Source organism: Gobius niger (assembly GCF_951799975.1).
Source record: "Gobius niger genome assembly, chromosome: 5".
NCBI classification, from domain to species: Eukaryota; Metazoa; Chordata; class Actinopteri; order Gobiiformes; family Gobiidae; genus Gobius; species Gobius niger.
In genome coordinates this window covers 10,912,302-10,936,479 of record NC_136856.1, presented here as the reverse complement: position 1 = coordinate 10,936,479, position 24,178 = coordinate 10,912,302, and the positions used below count along the sequence as shown (strand labels likewise).

Here is a 24,178-nt window from a genome sequence, read left to right as displayed (position 1 = left end):
CAAAAACAGGCTCCTTGACCCTGAAGTGCCTCTGTGCTCTGCATGTGGCGTCCCTTCTGCCGATCCGAGATGGAGCAGCGAGGGGTCAGGAAGTGTCGCTCATTCCCTCCAACAGATACATTCTAGCGAGTATGTGTGTGTGCGTGTGCGTGTGTGTGTGTTTCTGTTTCTGTGTGAGTGTGCGCCCATAGGTTTACTACGGTTTCTTTGAGCGGGGCACTTCGGCATATGGCGGATGCAGCAACCTGGGGGCTAAAGGATCAGACGTGAAGCGTGTGGCCCGAAACAGCGGGCCCCGTCGTCTCCAGGAAAGGTTAGGTTCGAACCAAGCGCTGCCAGTTTTCGGGGCGAAAGGGGCAAGGCCAAGGCTCAAGGTGCGACGCCATCTGCGGCGAGGGGATGAGGGGGTCAGCGGTAGTGGGCAGGTAAAACAAAGCAGGGCAACCGAAGTAGGCTCAGACAGGACATCATAATGTAAATGTGGGACTTTTGACCTGCAGACCTGCAGCTAAGTCGGGGGAGAAGGGTGTTGTCTCTAAGTTTTCAGTTTGTATTGAGGGTTTAGTTATAGATAAAGAGGCTAGGTCAAAAATAACAAACATCAAACTGGTGTTCATTGCTTGGTACAAGTGATGGGCAGATAAATACTAAAATATCTTCATATTTCCATGGAGCCACTACTGAACCATTACTTTAATTTCTTATTTCATTGGTTGATTGAAATTATATTGTGCTCATTTATAATTGATAAGACTAGTATTTAGTACATAAGAACTACTTTTTCAAACTCTTTTTCTCAAGCGCATGAGCTATGAGAGAAAATATAGCCTTGGTAATTTCCCAGGTTCAAAAGCATTTTAATCTATAACGCATTGGTGTCGACACAGCATCAATATCGCGATTCTAGCATTAGTATTATTGGAAACTAAATGTCACCCCTCCCTACTTGGTACTCCTGACTAATGTCTTTGCTCAGCTTCTTAAGCCCTCGTGGCTTGAATAGTCAGTGAACACTCCATAGTCGTTCAAGGGTTTAAATCCTTTTGGCTCACTTTCGCTCTACTGTGCTTAAAAGTTTATAAAAGAGAAATAAAAATACATTACAGAGTTGATGCAGTATACCTTGAAACAAAACCTGACCATTGTGTAAAACTTGGGACTTCAGGGCTACAAGAATAAAAGATTGCTTCGCCACTCCGAGCTTTAATGAAGACCCAGTTGGTCAAAACTTTGAGGTATAATTTAGCTTCTACAGAAAGGCCATTTAACTTCCAGGGTTTCTATTTTAAGTTGTACCAAATTCTGTCCTAATTTCCAAGTGCTCCCGTCATACACTTCGCCTTCAATACAGCCAATTACCATTTATCACAGTGTCTCTGCGCATCAGTTTAAAAGACAAATGTCATGCAAAGTCTGCATGCCTTCTAGTTAAACACAATATAATAGTCACATAGAGGCAGAGTGGTACAGCGTTCCTTGAGCTGTTCTGCTATTTTAGTCTTGAAGTCTGTCAGCTCGCGTTAGGGAATTCAATTTGACTGATTTTTGGTCTCGTTTTTAAAATGAAGATCACAATGTCCATGTTGAGTAGGTCCAAGAGCATTGGATTTTCAGAACATGTTTGTATGTATCATCCAGGGTTCCCAATGAAGATAAGTTTGTAACGCATAGTATCTAAACAATTGCAGTCTTTGTGTTTTTCTCATTTGCAAATTTTCATTAATTTGAGATTGCTCTTTTAGTCCATTTGTCCACACAAAATGGACAAATTCACTATCGGAATTGAAGGGATATTTCAGGATTTTTGACATATTGCCTCATTTCCTAGTTATCCAGAGTGTTGCTGGTACCTGGAGATATTTTTTTTGTAATTCATGCAGTTCTTATGCTTGAAGAGTTTCGTGGCGCTAGGCTAAGGCAATTCACTTATAACGCCAGACTAATGATATAAATAAATTTAACCATTTTGCATGTAAAATACCTTATATTTGAGCAGCATCAGCTTCGTGTTTGTATAAGCTACGCAGCGGCGGAGTGATCTGCTAGAAAATAGTCCCTCAAAATGCGATCATTCATGTGATGCAAGGTCCGTTATATTCCAAAAATTATTCTATCGACACAGACATTTATATCGTTAGTCCGGCGTTATAAGTGATTTGCCTTAGCCTAGCGCCACGAAACTCTTCAAACATAAGAACTGCATGAATTACAAAAAAAATATCTCCAGGTACCAGCAACACTCTGGATAACTAGGAAATGAGGCGCTATGTCAAAAATCCTGAAATATCCCTTCAATTCCGATAGTGAATTTGTCCATTTTGTGTCAACCTTTTGAGAATGTTGATCTTGGCAACGCTCATAAATCACCAATACATTGCGTAACACCGACATCAGTGCGACGTGCGCAACACTTTGAGGCTGAAACTCTATCTTTTGATGCTAGTTCGCCCCAAGGATTTTATTGACGTCAACTCGGTTCCTACATTAGCGAGTACTGCCTTGTAGCGCATTTATTTCCCCACTCATTTATTCATTAGAGGAGGTGTTATCGGCGCCCAATCTCTGGTCCAATTAGGCTCTCGGTGCTTCACTGCGCCAGTCCCGTTAGCAACAGGAGACGGATGAGTTGGGAGTGAAAGAATGGCTGTCCGCTCGTATTCATTTGGTTTGTCCATCTCTTGGCGGCTTCAGTAGTCCTCTCCGGCTCGCTGTGATGTGCGATAAGATAGCATAGTCCCTCATATCCTGTTTCTAATACAGATCGATGAGAAGGGGAGTGAGGGGAAAGGCATATGGAGAAGAGAAGAGAAAGTACGCAGCGGGGTTGGCGGAGGGGGGTGGGGTGCGGGTTGCGGGGTGGGGGTAGAGATATCTGAAGAGGAAATTAGGATTCAGAAAAAGAGGACATCACTCCGATTCACATCTCCTTTCATTTGGCCCATCACACAGTCATGCATGCGCGGCCTGTGCTGCATGCGCGCCGGGCCGTCTCAATATTTCAGTGCCAGAGAGGAAGCCATTTCAGCTCGGTGATTGAGTGAGTCGCCTGTTCCCCTCCAATGGGTATAGACAGTAGGCCCATTTACTGTAGAGTGACTTTTTATTGTGGGATTTTTCCCTCCTTTTTTTTCTCATAAGGAACTGTTCAGCCATGGATGGGGCGCAGAAGAGTACTGAGCAAAAGATTTCGGCAAAGTAGAGCAAAAAACGTTCTTAATGCTTTGAAATTTTGAATGTTAATGAGTCCTATATCATACAATAACGTGGTATCCTTATCAAAAACCATACCTGGGAGCTGTGTTTAGTTTAATTTGTTTCCGTAATCCTTTTTGTCCGTCTCCATCTTTCGCGTGGTGCTCTGGTCTTTTGGAGAGTTGATTTTGTAGACTTGTTCTGATCTTGCCTGTGGACAAACTGACTTCCCATCGCTTACTAGCATGTGTACAGGTACACATCTTTTTGGAAGTTTCTTTGCGGCACCACAGTCAGCGGTGTACAAAAGGAGTAAGCCGCCCACTGATGGCCTTTTGTAACTGAATTCTTTAATATCATCAAACACAAGGTTTGGTTGGTTACACTTTATTTTACTCTGCCATGATACATTAGCCCTATACCCTATGCTGACCTTGATATCTACTTTTTATAGTCTATTCTAATCTTATTGTATTTCTTTTATTTTTATTTTTTGTTGTTTATATTACTGCCCCTTAAGATGTTTGCTCCTACTGATTGTAAGATACCTCCTTTTCTAGTATTTAACTGTTTGCTCATTTCCAGTCTATTTTGCACAGAAGTGAATTTCTCCATTGTGAAATCAATAAAGGATTATCTTATCTTATCTATACCCGATTTTTCGATTACAAACAATGGCAGAGGAAGCCTCTAAAATTAAAATGTTGCTCCAGGTGTATTCCAAACTTTACTAAGCTATTTGTAGCATTGCAATTCACAACTTACAGGGTCACTTTTTTACGGTCACTGTCATAGAAACAGAAGTTCATGAAATGGATCCAAATGCTTACTAATTAGATGTACTGTGTTTTTCGCACAATTGTCTGAGTTTACAATATATCAGAGGACAAAATACACTTCATTCCATAACTTGAAAAAAAGTACATTCTAAAAGCTACTGATACACATTATTCCATTGTGTACGTACTACATAGGTTCAAGTCATCACACATTGTTACATAGCACATTACATTGTGCTTAATTTGGTACAATGCATCAAGGGAAGTGTAAAATAAAGTGTTACCGTTTTATTTTATATTAAAAGAAAACATCAAGGCTAACGAGTGTAAACTTGTATGCACTTTGAGTGTCTGGAAAAATGCTACTAATGCGTTATTATTATTACTATTTGTAAAAGCCTAAATAAAGCATATCAGGCTTTTTAAAGTTTTTCAATCTATAAGAGTGGGTGCGAATAAACAGCAGTGAATTGAATACTTTTCACCATTATGTCAGCCCTGCAATTAACTGGTCTATGTCTTCTATGTGTCCCCACTTAAGCTTCAGTCGATGCCATTTTTCCAAAGTTTTCCATTTTCTTCTACAATGAGAATGATTTTGCCCTTGACTCTTAATTTCACCCTTTCAGGTTGTTCGATGTTTAACAAAAAGTCTTAAACACACATCAAGGAAAACCATGATAACTATGCCAACTAGCCTCTTCAACTAGGTTTCACTCGCATTTGTTCCACCTAAAATAAATGAAAAGCCTTTTTAAGCAACAGGATTTTTTTAAGTGCTCTCGACACCATGTAAGAAATTGCATCTTGCACTCTGAAATTCTCACGCGATACATAACAGCCTTCCTGATTGATTGAGTCTACTTCAAAAAGCTGCCCCGCATAATAGATATCTCCACATATATAAATTCAACCTTGTTACAAAAAGCCTGGAATTACTCTTTATAAGCAATTGCTTCGAATGACTTGCAGACATGGTGCTATTGCCCTTTTCCCAGACTCTATAACAGCTCCCATTGTTTAACCTTTTAAAGCCTTGTTAACCATGATGTAATTGTAACGCTCATCGTCGTTCTTATCAGATATTCATGGGACAAATGAGTACAAAATCTGCGGGAAAAGAGTTGGGTGTTTTCAGGTATAGGCGCTGCTCACTGAAGCCACTTGCATAACCTTTGTGTTGCAGTCAATTACAGACCCGTTGCGTCAGCTGAGCTCCCGTCGGGGGTTGGCGCATGGCGGAGACTGCACTTGTTGTTAATACCGTGCAATATTGAAGCGTGCATATATATGTGGAGAGACGTGGAGCAGACAAGTGTCTCACCAACATCCCCAGGGGAACAGCGGCCTGCCCCGTTTCACCCTCGTCCCCTTCAGTCTGGGACGACCAATGATCTGAGCCCGCAGCACTGCCTTCACAAACTTCCCTGCTTTATTTATAGACTTGCAGACGACTGAGTGGATATTATGTGGTAAGTCTGAACCGGCCTGAATATTAACAACCCCAAGCAGTGTCTGTATGTGACTTATCGGCTCAGCAAGTCTCTGCGACAAAGACACAGGGGAGTGACTGCTCTCCCTTGAACCTATGTCAAAGTTATAACCCGTATTTAACAATGTAGCACCAACAACTGGACATGCAAGTTCATTTAGCCGCAAGTGTATCTCTCCGTGAAACAGGATTGACACAAATGGTAAAATAATCATAATTTTATTGATTCTTGGGGCCAAGGTTCTCTGCTTCCGCTCTGCCTAATAATTCCTAAGGTTAAGAAGTTAAGAAGAATTTTGTGTTTCTTTGTTTTTGAATATTTGACCATATTTTGCGATGATGTGGTTTTGACATCTTAACTGTTATCCCACTCAACAATCCTTTCAGCTTTTCCATCTTAAAGCCATTCTGCTGCTTCTGTACAAGCAATCATTTCATTATAGGTGTTTAAATTAAATAAAAGGCTGTCTTTACCATGAGATATGACTCATAAGTTTGCCGCAGGTCTCCATGGTTATGTTGCTGCTTTGCTTTCACCACAGGTAGCCACAGATGAGGTGTAAATACAATAGATACTCTTTTGATTTTTTTTTTCTTCTCAAGCGTGTGAGCTGCAAAAGAACATATGGCCATGGTAGTTTCTCAGGTTCAAAAGCATTTTAATCTATAATGCATTGGTGTCGACACAGCATCAATATCGCGATACGAGCCCTAGTATTAGTTGGTGTCGAATCGAAACTAAGGCCCACGCAAAGATATTTTATCAATCCAGTGTATCGTCCATACGAGCCTGGTGTTTTGGGGGTCTGTAAACACTTTCCAAACTAGGTCCCAGAGTGGAAAGATCTCAAAACTCTGTTTACGTGGCGCTGTTCTTACAACGTCTCCATAACTTTTACTAAAATGATGACATCATAGCGCCAGAGTGGTGTCTGTTATCCATAATCTACTGACCTTAGAATGAGTTTTACTCATGGATCTATGATGGTTTTACTCTGCTCCTCTTTGCTCCACTGCAGTCCACAAGCCACAGGTGACAAGTAGGAAAACACGGTGAGTCTGTGTAAAAGTAAAAGTCCGGTCACCGACAGGTTTTTCTGATTTAGTCCCGTTACGTCGGAAGAATAAACTTCTCATCTCTTCTGTAAATCCTTGAATCAGTTTCATTTTCACTGCTTACAGTCCACAAAAGTTTACTGTGCATGCGCCCTCTACATCTTGTTCTATTGTCTGTGTTTATTTAGATAATCCATGGCAAAAACAAAACATTGCCTGTGTGTACATTTTCACTGCAAGGTAAAGCTTTGTTTGAATGCTAAATAAATGCTTAAATAACCCAAAGTAAATTAAACATGGAGTAAGATATAATGGTTTTACTTCAGACAAATGGGGAAAAAATGCTAATAAATGTAGAGATGATAAATATTGATAATATTGTTTATGTAAGGATTAAACAATGAGGAGCCATGCATTATACAGTTTTAATGCAAAGATGATGGCGGTGGTTTCCTGGTTACAGCAGTCGGCTGCATGGTGCAGAAGGCATAGTGTGCATTTTTGATTTCCCTTGAAGTGCTAGCTTTTTTGTTGTTGTTTTTAAGCAACAAGATTTTCTAAGTGCTCTCGACACCATTTAAGAAATTGCATCTTGCGCTCTGAAATTCTCACGTGATAAATAAAAGCCTGCTTGATTGATTGAGTGTACTTCAAAAAGTTGCCCTGCATAAAAGATATCTCCACATATATAAGTTCAACTTTTTGGTTGTTACAAAAAAAAATCCTGGAATTACTCTTTATAAGCAATTGCTTCGAATGACTTGCAGACATGGTGCTATTGCCCTTTTCCCAGACTCTATAACAGCTCCCATTGTTTAACCTTTTAACGCCTTGTTAACCATGATGTAATTGTAACGCTCATCGTCGTTCTTATCAGATATTCATGGGACAAATTAGTACAAAATCTGCGGTAAAAAAGTTGGGTGTTTTCAGGCATAGGCGCTGCTCACTTGCATCCACTTGTTTTTGGCGACATTAATTAGTTGTGGCCAGATTAGTTAATTAATAGTTAGGCGACCTATGTGCTAAAGCTATAAGCAAAAGTATATTAACTAGCTGCTGCTATCTAAAGTCTCACAGCACTGTAAATGCTGGACAAACTATCTCAGAGGGTGTTTTCCAAAAAAAATCAGGGACATCTACATCTCTGAGCAAGTTTTTGGTCGGCGAACTTGGTCCGTAGTTGCCGTGCACTGTTGTTTGCATGAACACTGCGGCAAAGACAACAATGTTTGACACATTTGGGAAATATTTTTTACTACAGACAACCTGCTACTGATGGATTACTTTTCTTCTATCCTGTACACAGGTAGGCTTCGCCAAATAGTCACGTGTTCTTTTTATAAGCTACACCGAACTTCATGAGAAAAATCAGTTTCTATTTGCAAAATGTGCTGTTTAAAATCACTTGTCACTAATGCGAAACTTGAAAATCCAGTGATGGGAATTTAACGCAGTCACTGACCATGGTATAACGGTCAAATATAGAACGATAAGTCAATATAGTAATGATCGTGATTTGGCATTACATTTTAACAGCTATTAAAAGTTTTTTTTTTTTACTGTATGCCCTACCCAGTGCAACATTTGCATAGCATTAGCATAACGTTATCCTGCTAACAGAAACAAACACGCCCAATCCATAACATTTCCACTATAGGTTGCTTGTGTTAAATGAATGTATTTACGCAAAAACAATTTAACTTGCTGCATGACTTATTTCTGGCAGATTGGAGGTGTAGTGGGATTGAAAAGGTGGAAATGCGAAGAGGCAGAACGCTTCCTAAACCACTTAGCGCGCGGGCCGAGGACAGGGGGCTGGTCTCGGCTACAATTAACGCCCTAATTGGGGTCAGAGCTGTTAATTTAGTGTTGAATTAGAACAGTTAATATGCATTTATCTGGATGGCCAGGGGAGCGGCAGAGTCTCGGCGCATGTCCGTGTCCATGTCTATCCGAGCACTTTGTGTAATTTTAACTTGTATTGCCAGAGATTACACTGAAAAGACATGCGAGAGGCCATTTTCTGCCTTTGGTGCAATTAGATGGCAAGCAGCTGCCTTAATGGGAGATGCGGGCGCGTGAATGGGCAATGATAAGGATGGCTTGAGATGGAACAACGGAGACGCACGACAATAGAAAGAAGCAACCGTTCAGGCCGTTAGAAATAGTCGAAATTTCAAAGTGGTATTTTACATTTGAGGAGCAGTCAAAGCTCTGTTCTACGAACATAAAACTGAAAATTCACTATTTTGAGAGACTTTAATCATTCGTAATTGCTCCTGGTATGATTCAGTTATAAAAGAAATTACTCCTCCAGTCTAAACAGAGATTCAATTTAATACCAAAGACCACGTCCAATCATCTAACCTAGACTGTATCTTGGAGGTTTGAGTCGTGTAGCTGAATTTTCTCTTTGGACTTGGATAGACTACAATAAGTCTTTGTTTAATTGTAGTTTGTCATGAGTTCTAGTTTAGTTCGCATTTCGTCTTGGTGCTAGTATAGGTGCATACATTGTTTTCTATTCATTCTCTGTTGGAATATTGATTTACTGTGTCCATTATAACTTAACGGGACTATATGGAGTTTAAAACCAGAAAACGTTAAATGTTAAAATTAAGTATTTTCCTCCCCCTACATGTTCCAGCCATGTCCTAATGTGTAGAATGAGCCCAGACCTGTTCACCACAACTGCCTCTAAAATCCTGCACTGTCACTCAAGAAGTTGTTGCTTCAGGTCTGAAGTGCCGTCATGCACGAGCTTAATATAGAAGCTGCAGTTACGCGTAAGACCTGAGGTGGCAGTAGTGAGTATAAAATGACCAACTTGCATCTAGTCTCTTTAAGTAAAGCTTTTGGACATTTTTTTTCTTCTCTTTTTCAAACTCAAAGCTGTGCAAAACTGGAAGTCTTTTGGATTGAAGTGTCCCAGCAGGTGATGGCGATGTGTGGTCAAAAGAAGGTCCATGCTCTGATTCAAGTTTGCAGAATTATTATGCAGCTATTTTCACTCTTGCAAAATGGGAAAGAAAAAGAACATCTGAGAAGCGCTGAAAAGTTACAAATTGTTAAAAGCTGGTCAGATGGAGGCACCTCGCTTGAAATGTCAAAAAAATATTGGGACAGGATCCATCGAACGGTTTGTCGCCAATAGCCAACAGGGTCGTAATAAGTGAGATGACAAGAAAAGACGCAAAGTAGTGTTCAAAGACTTTAGAGAAATCAAGCACAAAGCCATCAGGAATCCATTATCTACCAGTGCGGCCATTCCCAGCAGCTGTCACTGACCTGAAGTGTTCAGAAGTACACAGTGTTCAGTGCTCAGAGACATTGCCAATGTGAGAAAAGTGGAGACCATGACCACTGTTGATCAAAACATAAGCTAAGATGTTTAGACTGGGTCAGGGATGATCTAAAGACAGAGTTTTCAAAGGTTTTATGGACTGTTGAGATCAGAGTGATACCCATATGACCCTCTGGAATTATTTCGCAACAGATATCAATGGGAAATACCGTAATGTATCCATCTAAGACTGAAATGTATATGAATGGAGTGGCAAATCAAAGGATAAAGGTGGTTGCTATTGGCTTTGAAGATCAACGGTACAACGAGATCAGTCCACATTTGAAAGAGGAGGGAAAAAGGAAAATATCTGGCAGTAGATGCAATATTTAAGCAGGCACGCAGCCCCTTGAGAGGACCAGAGATGGCCCATGCAGGAGACCGATGATGATGACGCAGTGAGAGCAACAAATACAACACAGGAAGACACAGGGAGATGCCAAGTGTGATGCCTGAGATTTAAGGCGTGAGTGGATAGTTACTCATTGCGTAGATGAGCCGAGAAAGGTGCAGGTGATTCATGCCCGGACAGTAAGTGGTTCCCAACATAACATTCAGGCAGAAATACAATTCTCTCGCGAGGGAGGAAGTGAAGATGAGTATTTATAGGGCTCTGCGTTAAAAGGTGTAAATGGCTTTGGGAAAGGTGACATTCAAGTTACAATCAAATCAAAGCTATTCCTACCATGTGTTAATTGGGTGAAATATTTATTGCATGGATTTTATTGGCATGAACAAGGAAAATATGAAAGTCTACATTATCACTGATTTGAACAGTTTCCAAGTGGTTTTAACAACAACATCTTTAACATCTGTTTGTGTAAGCTCTCAGACGCCGAGGACCCTGTGCAGTCATCATCTGTACTGGGTTGTTTTCGCGTTAATGTTTTGCATGCTTCAGATGTGAGGCGAAGAATCCTCAACCCAGTACAGATGACAGCTTCAGAGCTTTTGTCTCAGATCTATCAAACATATTCTTGATTCTTGTCCTCATACAATAAAAACCTGTATTTTACACCAATGCAGAGGTGATTGTGGCAAATGCACATTCTCAGCGACTCTTCCCAACTAAACAGACAAAAAGCTGCGGGGAAAAAGTGCCTCCTTTGGTCACGTATGCATTTTTAAATATTCTCTTTGAAAAGTGGATTGATTCCTTTGAACCACTGCCCGTTCAAAGCAAACGGCCATCACCTTTTGTGTTTGATCTGTCAATCTGTAAGATGCTGCTTTGTGCATACTGCCAAAATGAGTTGAACTCTGCCTGAAGTGGATCCAAACCAGAACTAAGGACCAAATCTGAGTTCTTTCAAACCAGGTCTGAATTAGGGATGAACTAAATCGAAAAGCTGGACCAAATCTGGATTCAATTAGTACCAACACAAGATAAAAGCGTGACAAAGTCGGGGCTAAATCAGGACAAAACTGCGTCCTGTCTCCTGCATTACTACCAATGGACTATTCGCTTTTAATCTGGCAATTTCTCCTCATCCATTCCATGGGATACATGTGTTCTCTTAGACACTGCCTTCCTTTTCGCATACAAAGGAGCACTTTCTCTTTCTGAATTATGCATCAAGATGACATAAAAATACCTTCATGAAGCAACTGATCTATTTTTAATTGTTTGCTTGTTAAACCTGCCTATGTGATCTCCTCCACATGCGTTTTTTTCCTTTCGTTTCTTTCTCACTTAAATTCATTACGAGTGTGAAATGACAAACTAAATAGCAACAGGCACCTACTATCCAAAATCCCTTTCTTGTTTTCCTCCTAGTCCAAAACCCACTGAGTTTATTTCACAGCCTTTATTGGCACGCCGTTTAATTCATCTTTACAATGCAGGCTCCAAAACAGTAATCACGGCAATTACTGTTTTGCAATTACTGGCAAAAATAAAAGAAGAAGAGAAATAAAAGAAAGGAAGCTAAATGTGTCAGTTTTCTTGACTTTTGTTTAAATTGTTAACTAACAAAGTTGCATGTGTAGTGGCCTTGTCAAGAAAATGGTTACAACTATCTGTCTGCCTTTGTCTTGCTGCAAAAGAAAACCTGTTGCCGATGCGTTGAGTCCTTGCAGCGTGAGGAGTAAGAGTGCCCCCTATTGGTTGAGGGTGGAAGCTGAAGGAGGAGATGAGAGGAGACTTGCAGACACAGATGAGCAGGCATGCACAATACGCTGACTATAGGGCTGTCTGCAGCAGTTCTTGGGGATGACCTAGATTGAGAATTACAATGGAGCCCTCTATTCCTAACTGTCTCCAGCTGATTCAATAGGCAATCTTTCTATCGACTGCGCACCGAGATAGGATCGCTTTGCCCGATCGGAGTGTGCGTGTGCACGGGAGCCAGTTTGTGTGCGTCTGCATTATCTACAAGGAGAGGGGACAGGCGGCCGATAAGACGAAAGGGGAGCGAGAAAAAAGAGGGTATTCAAGGTAAAAATACCATGGCATGAAGGTCAGATGGATGAGAGAGTTCAGGCCAAAGGGTAGAAATGTTTAAGGCACGGGAGATGTAGGAGCCTGGGGTGATTCTCTGACATCACAGGAAATATTTGGGTGGATTTAATTGACTATTACAAGATGAGACCAAGACTAAACCAAGGTGAAGTGTGTAACAAGATCAAACGAGAACCTAACCAGGAATAAGGGTCTTAACCAGAGTTATTCCAGGACTAAACCAGGTCCAAACTGGGTCTAAAACAGAGCTCCGTATCTAGGACAGACTGCAACCTTGAATTTTCACCCTCTGCCTTCTCTTGCAACTCTTTCTTTCTGAAGATTAGGCTTAGCAACTTGCATTTAAACTAGTTGCGGCTCTTTACTCATTCATTTTGTGCCTTTTGTGCAGAACCTTGACTTTTCTTGTCTGTGAAAGGTGAATTACTGAATCTTAAAAATGCTTATAAATGGTTTCCTGTTGCTTTAGAACTACTGGTAGAGCTGTGCAGTCTTTCTTGCTTTAACACATCCTCTTCATGGCAACAGTTTGAAATCGTCATGGCTTTTCTTTGACCGTGAACAGGGGAAGAGATACATGTTGTGAATAAAATATATCGATATAATAATAAATAATTGAAGGAGCAGAGATCGGACATGGTGTGAATGAGTCTTGCCCCGGCAGCAAATCCTGAAGTCTCATTCCTCTATTCTTGCAACACATCCCTGAGTGCGCAAACCCAAGGCTGGACGAGATAAATTGAAGAGAAATTGATTTCTGGCTGTTCACATTCAGGTGCCGGGCTGTGGGCCGAGGTGTACACTCACACCTACATAATGCATAGGAAACAATGGGCTGCTTGCTCTCTCACAAGATTCATCAAAGACATGACACCGTATACAGTATATGAGCACTACTGTATCAAAGAGGGAATAGGCATGAGAAAGTCAATGTTTATTCTATATTTACTGAAGGCAGTGAAACTCCATATTGAAGCAGCGAGCATGTAGCTCTCAATTTGTATAACTTCATGCATTAGTAGTAGAAGTGTCGGACTGCTGTTTTTACCGAAGCTAATAGTTTTCAGACCCCAAAGTGTCATGTTATGCAGATGATGACAAAATACATATCCATTTTTACACGTTTCTTCATTGCATTTGTGAATAGGATTGTCATCCATGAGTTTTCCTTTGGAGCATCTAGAGCAGGGTCTCCAACCTTATAGGGCGCATTCTGTCCAAACCATCTCCAGTACGCATGGGTCTGACCCGAAATGACCCTACCCACTTTTTACATTTGCGTGATCGACAGAATTGGCGCAGCCTCGAACCTAATGTGCGACGTGCAGCTTTTACCTCTGGATTTCACCGGCCCGACACCTCCATTGATATTCTCGCCTCAACTCGTGCTCATCTCTCCAAAACTCTCCATTGCTCCACAGCCTCTCAACTTTTATTTGCATTTACAACCTTTTACGCTCTCAAATGACACCAAACTGCTGTATTTAGCCCACAGTGAAACGAGAGAATATACCGATGGTCCTGCTGTAGAGCATCGGTATCAAGGAGCTACTTCTCTTTCTTCAGAAACGTGAGCCTGAGCCTAATTAAGCACGTGTTTCTAAGCACTCACTCCGCCTCCCCCCACACCCCCCCACACTCACCGGGCTGCAGAAAAATGTCAGGTCTGTTGCTGATCTCTTGTAGGAGAAAGGTTGGGAACCGCTGATCTAGAGGACTGCACGGGTTAAGCCGTTTCACCTCTCATCTAAGAAGCTTCTTCGGTTTTGATCATCGTCTGGTCTGGGAAATGTTCAACCTCTTAACTCCTGCTTTAACCGAGTGTATTTCCTACATTTCAGCTTCACCCAAATCTTGAAGCTTCTCGACTGGAGTTTACAGCCTATAGGCCAGAGTCACGACTCACTTGAAACTTCTTCCTTGTTCGTCCTTTTTGTGGTTGTGTTTTCATCCCGTTTTTGTTGCTTTTTTTTTTACATGTTTTGGTCAAGTTTTTGTGGCTTGTGATCAAGCCACAAAAACTTGACCAAAACATGTAAAAAAAAAAAAATTACATTACAGTTAAAAAAAAATGTGACAAAAAAGCAATGAAAATGTGACAAACATACCACAAAAGAGCTATGAAACCTTGGTAAAAAAAAAAAACACAACAAAACCAAAAAGGGTGAAAATGTGAACTTAGATGAGTTTTGTTGGTCTTAGCTTTCAAATGGGGCATTTCTCTGGCCTATAGGCTGTAAACTCTGTGATCAAGAAGCTTCTAGATTTGGGTAAAACTGGAGAAAGTATGCTCAGTTAAGAGGTTAAGAACTCTAAGTGTATAGATACAGTGGGCAAAATATTGGATCGCAATACTTTGTGCCACGATACCAAGTATCAATACTTTATCAAGTATTGCGATACTTTCAATACTTGTGTTTGGACTTTGCACTTTTCAATCTTAACACTTCAATCAATGTCAAATGGCATTTGATTTATAAACTTTGGAGGTAAACATATTACTTATCACTAGGGCAGGGCGATATGGCCTAAAATCTATTTCACAAAATAAAAAAGAAATGTCACGATAACGATATATTTAACGCTATAATTGACAGTGGACAAATTACTTCAAAATCCCAGCCTTATGCCTATTGTGAAGATTAATTCAGTGATATTTTATTATTATAATTTTTTTAACAGCATACTAATTTCCTCGCAAATGATCTACTCAAGCAGTTTACATCCTTCATTTCATTCTACTTTTTAAGCACCAACCATAAATACTTACTGTATCGCAATACATATCGGATCGTCCCCAGAGTATCGTGATTCATATTGGATCGTGACAAAATCAAATGAATGGGCCAAATGAAGGGCTTCAGAAGTCTCCTATGATTGTGGCATCATTTGAGCAGAGACGACACAAAGCTATTCTAATAACCCTTGCATTATCAAATGTCCCTTTTGTCTCCATTCACATCTCCGCTCGCAGTCTTCTGTTTTAAGTCTCCCCCCCCCCTGTTTTATGGGGTTGACTTTCTCCCGCGTTTGTTTCTTGTGCTCTTGTTTACGGGGGAGGAGATGTTTGGCAGCGGGATAAGGAGGCGAGAAACACACGGGGAGAGTAAAGAGCTGACAAAGTCTTCTATAGCTGCACCCCGCAATAACACACAATAACGCGCGCCAGGACAAAAGCCGAGGAGAAGGGTAGGCGAGTCGCAATCTGTCACCTGTTCTGCACGAGTCGCTGTAAAGGCTTCCAAATAAAGCGCTGGAGGAGCTGTCGGCTTCAAAGTGGAGCACTGAGAGCTTTGGGGTGAAACGGCTGAGAAGCAACCCACAGACGGATCATAAAAGTTTTATAGTTGTGCATTTTGTAAGTCTCAACCTTAATACTGGCAGTGGTGATATAGATTTTGTAGATGTATAGAAGTTTAGGGAAGCAGGATTAATCACATTTGAATCTAAACTGCAATTTTCATGCAAATACTGCAGTTATTCAAGTACTGCATCTCCTGCTAAACAATCTCTGGGTCTTAATGGTATTGTTTAAGTCTGCAAGCATGTTGTGTTTCTTGTTTTTAGTTTCCAGGTACTCCTTTTGTTTTCCCCTACTTATATAAAATGTTGATTTTTAAAACTTTCCCAAAAGGTCCAGCCCGAGTATATCTCAGAAGTTCATTAAAAACACATGAAAACCATTTTGCGCTAATTGTAGTTTTATGATGTCAATAACTCAGAAGCCTGGGTTCAGAATTGTCCGTAGGGTTTGACGAGCGATAAAAGCATTATTGCGGGAACAGAAGCTTCTTGTGGCACTCAGCCCTGATTCTGATGTTATTCACAATCGAGATGAGGATGGGCTTCAGGTCATTTTTGTATTGCTTTCATCTGGGTTACTGTTTTAGACTTTTTGTGCTGGTTTGGTCTTCAAATCTGGTATAGTCCTGCCGCAGCCTTTAGATGTGCCTTCGTTATTGCTGGTAATGTTGGTAAAGAATGGTGATTTAGACATCCTGCAGCCATTTTTCCATCAACTGTTTAACTAAATCTCCCTCCAAAGCCCTGCAGAACATTGTGACATCACATGAGCCGCAACCCACAAAAGCTACACCAGACGACTGCGGATTCACTTGTCCCCTCTCCCGCTCTTGATGAGCGTTCAAGTGCCCGTCTGTGTATTGTACCGAGCACTATGTCTCCAGCCCTCACTCCATTTCTCTCTGTCTCCCTTTGTGTTCCGCAGCCATCAACTTGCTCGGTCTGACATGGCAGCTGAAGCCGTCCGAGGGCCCGATGCTCAACAACGGACTGGGAGCTGGCCTGCCCGTCAACAGCGATGTGGCCACGCTGCCCTCTGGAGGAAGAGGTAAGAAGCGAGCGTCACAAGACAAGACAATGGATGAGCGGCACTGCTTGTACTCGGATGACGTGGCCCAGTTTGTTGTGCACGTATGCCAGCAGTGCAGCGATATATATGTGTGTGTGTGTGTGTGTGAGTGATGCTGCGTACTGTGGGCTAAGCGAGGACTGAGAATGAAGTGCTGGGTCAACAGTCCTTTAGCACAGGGAGTTCAGCGGGTGCTTAGGTCCAATGCACAAAGGTGGAGACCTATTTTAAAGGTCCTGTGTATTTTTAGACAACCCTAAAAACACCGCGGGACAAATGTGCTCCCAATGATCAACTAGACACTGACAATGCTATTTCTGCTGGAGCAATATAAAGCCTTTGGAAAGGGACTTGAACCTAAAGTAGTAGTCACATTTAAAGCAGCAACATCTCCATCGAGACGGTCACACTCCCAGCAAAGGTCTGAGCAGAGACCACTCACAGGAGATCAGAAGGTGGGGCAAGCATTTTGAGTTCTTGAAGAGAAAGACGGACTGAATATGCAAGATTTCTCAAACATGCTTCAGTGAAAGAAAATAAAACTCCAGATTGTCTCGGCTAAATATACTGTAGCATTAGTAAATGGAGATGGGTCCCCCCGGGTTCAATCATACGGTCGCCAACTGCTCCTGATAGATTGACCCGCAGTGCCATTGAGGAAACTTTTACCCATGGGGACAAAAAAGTACGTCTTAACCTTGACCTTGTGCGTGACTGAGCACACGCACAAAGACCAAGACAGGTACGTATCAACTCGTCTAAGCTTAGGCAAGAACATATCTCAGTGTGTAAAATCGGTGGCCTGTTCCTTTAAATTATGTTTTTAAAGCAGTACTAAGCAACGTGTTTACCTTAATAAATCCTTTTCGTAGTCCCTGTGGGGGTAATACAAGTGTTTATGGGATGATTGGAGGGTCTTTCATCTCCCCCTGGTGTCTCTGGCCAGAAAACCATGTTTGCAACTTGACTGCCACCGGGCCTGAGCAACCAATGCACACTAATAGAATCACGAAGAAGAAGCTAACAGGCTAACGGGCAAAGCTAACTGCGGGCTGGCCTCACTTTAAACAGTATTTACAGCCAAGTTTGAGTGAAAAAAAAACATTTCCATTGTGTAATTGGATGTACAATATCCCTCTCTCCCTTCGCCTTTTCTGTCAGCGTAGTATTTACTCTCCAAGACAATTAATAAGTAAAAAAATTGTAGCATGCTACGACACCTGCAGTTGCGTGTATGGCCTCTAGGGGCAAGAGTTACTTAGTACTGCTTTAAAAGTAAACCGCATGTACCATACCATGAGGCTAATCATCTCTGAAACCAAAATGCGTATGCACTGCCTGTCTCCTTAGCAATAGCCAACTATTTTTTTTGTTTGTTAAGTTCCAATTAAAAGAGTTGCAGTAAATACGCCTGTTGCGCAGATTGAATATATTTGAGTACAAATTAATTTCAGCCGAACGCTACGGGCGGCGAGAGAGCGGAGAGTGTTCAAGGACAGACTAGTGAGATTGGTTAAAAACAAGATGTTTAAAATTCTGCTCCCACTGTGAAACATACTAAAACACTCTGATAGATGATTTTTCACCCAAACAGACTCGGTCCAACTCAGATATTTTCATAATTCATGACGCAGCTTTAGCAGAGCGATCAGTATGCCATGTTTAAACACTGTGCTGCTGCTGACTGGTGTGGGGCACCGTCAGCTTAAAGCCCCCGTGTGGTTTTCAGTCTCCCCTCTGTGTCTGGGATAGGTACGTGTGGGCTGCTGCTGCTCACTCTATTAATGAAAGCTGTGTTTCTCTTCCGTCTGGGGGAGAGGGGCTGTTGTTCTTTTCACTACTACTTTTATTTTCCCCTCTTTGCGGCTCGCGGTGCACACACTCCTTCCTCTGTTTGGGTTCTCCGCCGCCGAGGTTGACCTGATTACCGGATGCCGTCTGCCGCCCAGCGCAGCTCTGACTTATTTTAGCAAAGCCCGTCACACACTGGAAGAAATAATAAGAATAATTCACAATACTGAAATTCAAAATATCATTGAGTTTTTAGATGTCCCTATTTATTAGATTATTGGAACAGTTTCATGATTTTTTAAAGACTTTGTTTAAATGAGTGGGTTTCATGATCATTTCAGCAAAATTATTTGCCAGTGGAATAAGAAGTTACACTTAAGATAAAAATTAAAAAATCACTGCTTAATAACTTTGTTCCCAGTAAGAATTTTAACATCTTGAAACCAGTCGAAAATACTTTTAAAAACATCCAATTATCCAGACGAAAATAAATCTTAACAAAAGCTTCTCATCAGTATTAAAGCCGCACAGACATTTCAGCCGATAAATAGAATGACAAACACAAGCGTTACATATTTTAACTATCTTTACTTTTTTTATTGAAGAGACAAATGAGTTCGCTTTAAAAAAAAATATATCATGAGGTTTGGAATTTATAGAACTTAGAACAACAAACAATTGAGCGCGGTGGGATACGTTTTTTGGTTTACATTTACAAAGCATTATCAAATTAGAAGTATTTACATTACAACTGTACATGAAATCAGATCTTATTGGCTTAACATATTCTGTCCATTTTGACCAAATGATATAAAATGAGTCAATTTGCAATTTCAGCTGAAATTACGTTTTTTCCATGATATATATGTCTTGTACGAAGTGTGTGTTAATGTCTTCCATTGCATTTCGTCAGACCGGACTCAGTAACACTTTATTTTACATTACCCTTGATAATATGATAATTTAGTACAATGTAATGGGCTTTGTAACAATGTGTAAAAACTTGTACCTAAGGGTTAGATACACAATGGAATAATGTGTATTTGTAGTTTGCAGGTACACAATGTAATAAAACATAAGACCCTAACTCTAACCCTAACCTTAAGTCCTAACTCAGTTCATATGTCGTGTTACATTATGTACCATCAAAGTACTAATACACATTATTCCATGTACTATATAGATTTAGTTATTGCATTGTACTAAATTTTGTTAGGTACAATGTATCAAGGTAGTGTAAAAAAAAAAAGTGTTACCCCTGACATCACCAGCTCGTTCCCATGGCAATGTTCCTGCTTTGTTTTCAGTGCCAATAGCCAAACGTGAGGACTATACACGGAGTTTAGGGGAAAAAAAGTATTTCCCTCCCCCTACATGTTCCAGCCATGTCCTAATGTGCGGAATGAGCCCAGACCTATTCACCACAACTGCTTCTAAAATCCTGTCACTCAAAAAGGTGTTGCTTGGGGTCGGGTTACGATATAGAAACTGCAGTTATGCATAAGACCTGAGGTGGCAGTAGTGAGCGTAAAATTACCAACTTGCATCTAGTCTCTTTAAATATACCTGATTCTCTCCAAAATGCTTTTTTGATAACACAATACAAAGGTTCTGTTGCATTGTTGGTGTCTAGTAGAGCATTTGGATCGTCTTTGCTGGCATGTCTGTTACCAAAATTCTCCATCAACTTTCCTCCCTCTCCGTTTAGTTACACCCATTTGATTCCAAACTTCAGGCGCCGGGGTTTGTGGAGGTAATGGGGCCAATCCTCTCCCAATTCATTATCTTTGAATTCTTGTAGCAGTTTTCCAGCTTCTGATGATTAACTACTGACTCGGGACAATCAAAGCATGTAATCACAGTTTATGCAGTTTCTTTTCCCCTGGTGCCAGGTCCTTGGGCGGGCCGCAACAGCAGCATAGACACAGGCAGCGTGGAGGTCGGCAGGAGGGTGACCCAGGAGGTGCCCCCCGGAGTGTTCTGGAGGTCCCTGCTTCACCTCGGACAACCGCAGTTCCTCAAGTTCAACATCTCGCTGGGGAAGGACGCGCTGTTTGGAGTCTACATCCGCAAAGGCCTGCCCCCGTCACACGCACAGGTAAAGCAAGGACATGTGTTTTACGGGGGGAGACAAAGCGCTTCTTCCAGTCTGCACTCTTAACATCAAACGAATAAAGAAAAGGGAACAAACCTGTACTAAATATTTAGAAGTGTGTTTGTTTTGTTCAATAGGATTTGTTGAGCTTTGAAACCCAAAAACCTGTGGAAAATTTGTCTTTTTTTATTATAAGACTAAACAAAAAATCACAAATCCCCTCTTAAAGCATCCCCATATCTCAATCTCATATGTAAAGAAAATAAACCCATCACTCACACTTTCTTGTCACAAATATAGCCAATTTTGACCTGTCTAATGCCTTATTTACATAAACGTTCTTTATTTCCCCCTATTCACCAACAGCGTCTCGCCTTAAAGCAGTGTGCCTTCAAATAGCCTCTTTGTGGGTTAATGAAGTTGCACGAAAGATTGCATTACCAATGTCGGCCCTGCCTCCTTTTGCCTGTTGCTGCCGGCCAATCTTACTGTGCTATTTCCGCCTCTCGACCAATTACCTTTTGTTACCTATGAGGACAATGAAGTGTCCCTTAACCTTAACTTAACCTCTCTATCCATTTAAATGCGCTTTCCCCTCCATTCGTAATCTGCCATTATACAGCTATGGTCTTTTCCTTGATACTCCACTCTGTGCTGCGTGTTTCAGATCCAGGGGCCAAAGTTTGTCTAATAAGTCGTTCACTGCATCTCGCTCATATGTCTTAAGTCTTGAATGAATTGCACTTTCTTGTGTCTAATAATTGATGTATATTATGCGCTACTACTACTGCCAGGTGTAAAAATCCATTTACGATTCATTATAGGGAATATTTGAAAAAAGCTAATTTCACTTTAGATTTTCACTTAATTAACTTTCACAGTAATGTAACTTTTACTGCCTCGTATTAATTAGAGTCTACTCAATTAACACCACGTTTGATTTATAGAGCAAAGTAATTGCATCCCGATAACAGTTTTAGCTCCGGTTCAAGATTAGCTCCGAGCGGCTTATAAACGATATATTTCCGTGCCTCAAAAAGAGAAACCCCGTAACGCAACACAAACAAGGAGCTCAGGATTGTTTAGTCTTGCGTCACCCTTTCCCCAACCAAGTTCTGCCACGGCGGAGGCGAAGTCACGCTGTCGGGAACTCTCATCCAACGACGCTTCATTACAACTGGATAATGTGAAACCTAGCCCTATTCCTTGCCCTTATAACCATAAGCTGACCCAGAGCATCGTCCAATACAAATTTACAGGGGAGTGGTCATGGCAGAACTGCAGCTTTAGGCTTGCTGACGTGCTATACGCATCTTCCTGTCCCTGTTATTTCCTTATGAGATAGAAGCAGCGCCTTGTCCAAAAAACTAAATTGCTGATAATTACATAGCAGGCAGGGAGTTACTGGTGGACAGTCACTAGCATCATGTTAAAAAAATTGCCTGAGGAACAAAGAATTTACTAGAGGAAACTTCCTGCTCATCCCAGTGTTTTTGAATGAGCTGCTCAAAAAGTTATCGGCCTGTCTTAAATACTTTATAGTTGTTTAATTTTTGTGGTATTTTTTTTTTTTTATATATATATACTAACCGTGAGCTCTGAGACAAAGTGAAAGGGCGTTGTGTATAAAAAGAGAGTGGACTAAAGTCTGGTTTATTACAAGCAGCACAGAGAGCGGTGCTCTGATGGCAGCATCACATTCATTTATTCATTTATTTATATCGCGCTGCCTTGTGTTCTTCCTTAAGCATGATAGGCTCTCACTAGCCTTCCGTAAACACTAGACATCCGTAAACTCTTGTCAACTATAATTTCCCTACATGAACGTCTGGGTCTGATCTCAGTGGCCGCGTTACATCGGTTGAATTTCAACCTACCATTCAGCGAGCGGGGGAGGCGGGGGTTGTTGGTGACGTCAAGCATTTGCTGGTTGTAGTGTGGCAATAGCGGCGGATACAAAAGTAATGGAAGCTCTTTAATCCGTTCTGGCTCGGCTCCCAAATATCCAGAAATTAAAACTGAAGCCTTGGAATGCGCAAGGAACCAAACGCCAAACGCTAGCGAAAATCAGATCCAATCGTTTCAAAGGAGTTCACCCCTCCCACCTGATAACAGAGCTCAATTGTGAAGGTCCAGACTCTTGTACGAAACTAAATGAGTACGAGGGTATGGTAAAACCAGGCTAGGCTCTCACCAGTCAAACTTTATTAACCCCATCGTGAGCTAAACAATGTTTGTGTCCCGAGAGACAGAGATGTCGCCTACAGCCGCTCCCGCTGTGTCGGGTGTTGGCACTCACTTGGCCATAATTGTGTTAACATAACCAAAACAAAAGCACACACACACACACACTTCCCCACAACCCCTCTCCCTCGCAAGTATGGTTGGAGGAAAAAAAGCTGTTGTACATAACATCACCATTGGCCATGGATTTTTCTCCACCTGCAAACTTCCCACTTAAATGCAAAAGTCTGACAAGATCTCAAAGTGCACTCCCTACTATGTTACGCTATAGTGTGCATTTAGAAACACAAGATTGGACCTCAATAAACACAGACATTTCCTGCAGTCATATTTACATCAAACGTAATGTTTTTACATATTGCTAATCCTTCTGGGGAAAATAGCGATTGAGGAAGAAGCGCGACCTCCTGAGATCTCGCTTGAAAGTCACATGTTACTAATGTGCTTAGAGCCTATTACTTAAAGGGACTATACAGAGTTTAAAAATGTTCAAATGAAGTATTTTCCTCCCCAGAAAATTAGCCCAGACATATTCACTACAACTGCCTCTAAAATCCAGCACTGTCACTCAAAAAAGTGTTACTTCGGGTCCGAATTGCTGTCATGCACGAGCTTGATATAGAAGGTGCAGTTACACGTATGACCTGAGATGGCAGTAGTGAGTATAAAATGCCTAACTTGCATCTAGCCCCTTTTAAACAGGAGTGAATTTACCAAAACTTCAGGAACATAGCAACATGGATGAGCAAAATAAGTACCTCTTCAGCTAATTCTTTTTATGTGTGACATTTTTTATATTACTTGTGAATACCGTGAATGAGAATTAGTTGTTAGCTATATTTAACAAAGAAATCATCCACATGGTAGCGCACTCAGGTGATTTTGTGTACCTCTCTTTGATTTATTCAAGCCACGGGACATTTTGCTGAGCATGAATTCTGCTAACTTCGCATACCCTCAGTGTTGGCACCTTAACCTCGACTTCAATTCAAAGACCTGCCTTGTTGATTTGCAGTACGACTACATGGAGCGTCTGGACGGCAAAGAGAAGTGGAGCGTGGTGGAGTCTCCGAGAGAAAGGAGGAGCATCCAGACTGTGGTCCTAAACGAAGCGGTTTTTGTCCAGTACCTTGATGCCGGCGCGTGGCACTTGGCTTTCTACAACGACGGCAGAGAGAGAGAGACTGTTTCCTTCAGCACCAACGTCATGGGTGAGGACACGCGCTGCATTTTGATTCGGATTTGAAGGTTGGAAGTGGCGGCTTGAAAGGCAAGGTATAGCATTAGAGAGGGGGAAAAAAGGGGGAATAAAATATGAGGGCTTAAAAGATGCGTTATGTAAGAGAGAGA

General features: G+C 41.3%; 1 protein-coding gene across 16 annotated transcripts in view; it reads left to right on the top strand.

Annotated features, from left to right (window-relative positions):
- The window catches only part of tenm2a (teneurin transmembrane protein 2a), a 385,466-nt gene that overhangs the window by 300,072 nt on the left and 61,216 nt on the right, over positions 1-24,178 (top strand). For 9 of the 16 annotated variants that reach the window (XM_079556152.1, XM_079556144.1, XM_079556146.1 and 6 more), the window contains 3 exons: positions 16,555-16,677; positions 20,361-20,587; positions 23,844-24,039. In XM_079556152.1, coding sequence (XP_079412278.1) covers positions 16,555-16,677; positions 20,361-20,587; positions 23,844-24,039 — 546 coding nt within the window. The remainder of the gene's footprint in view (positions 1-16,554; positions 16,678-20,360; positions 20,588-23,843; positions 24,040-24,178) is intronic. The other 7 variants (XM_079556155.1, XM_079556154.1, XM_079556147.1 and 4 more) reach the window with 1 other exon arrangement.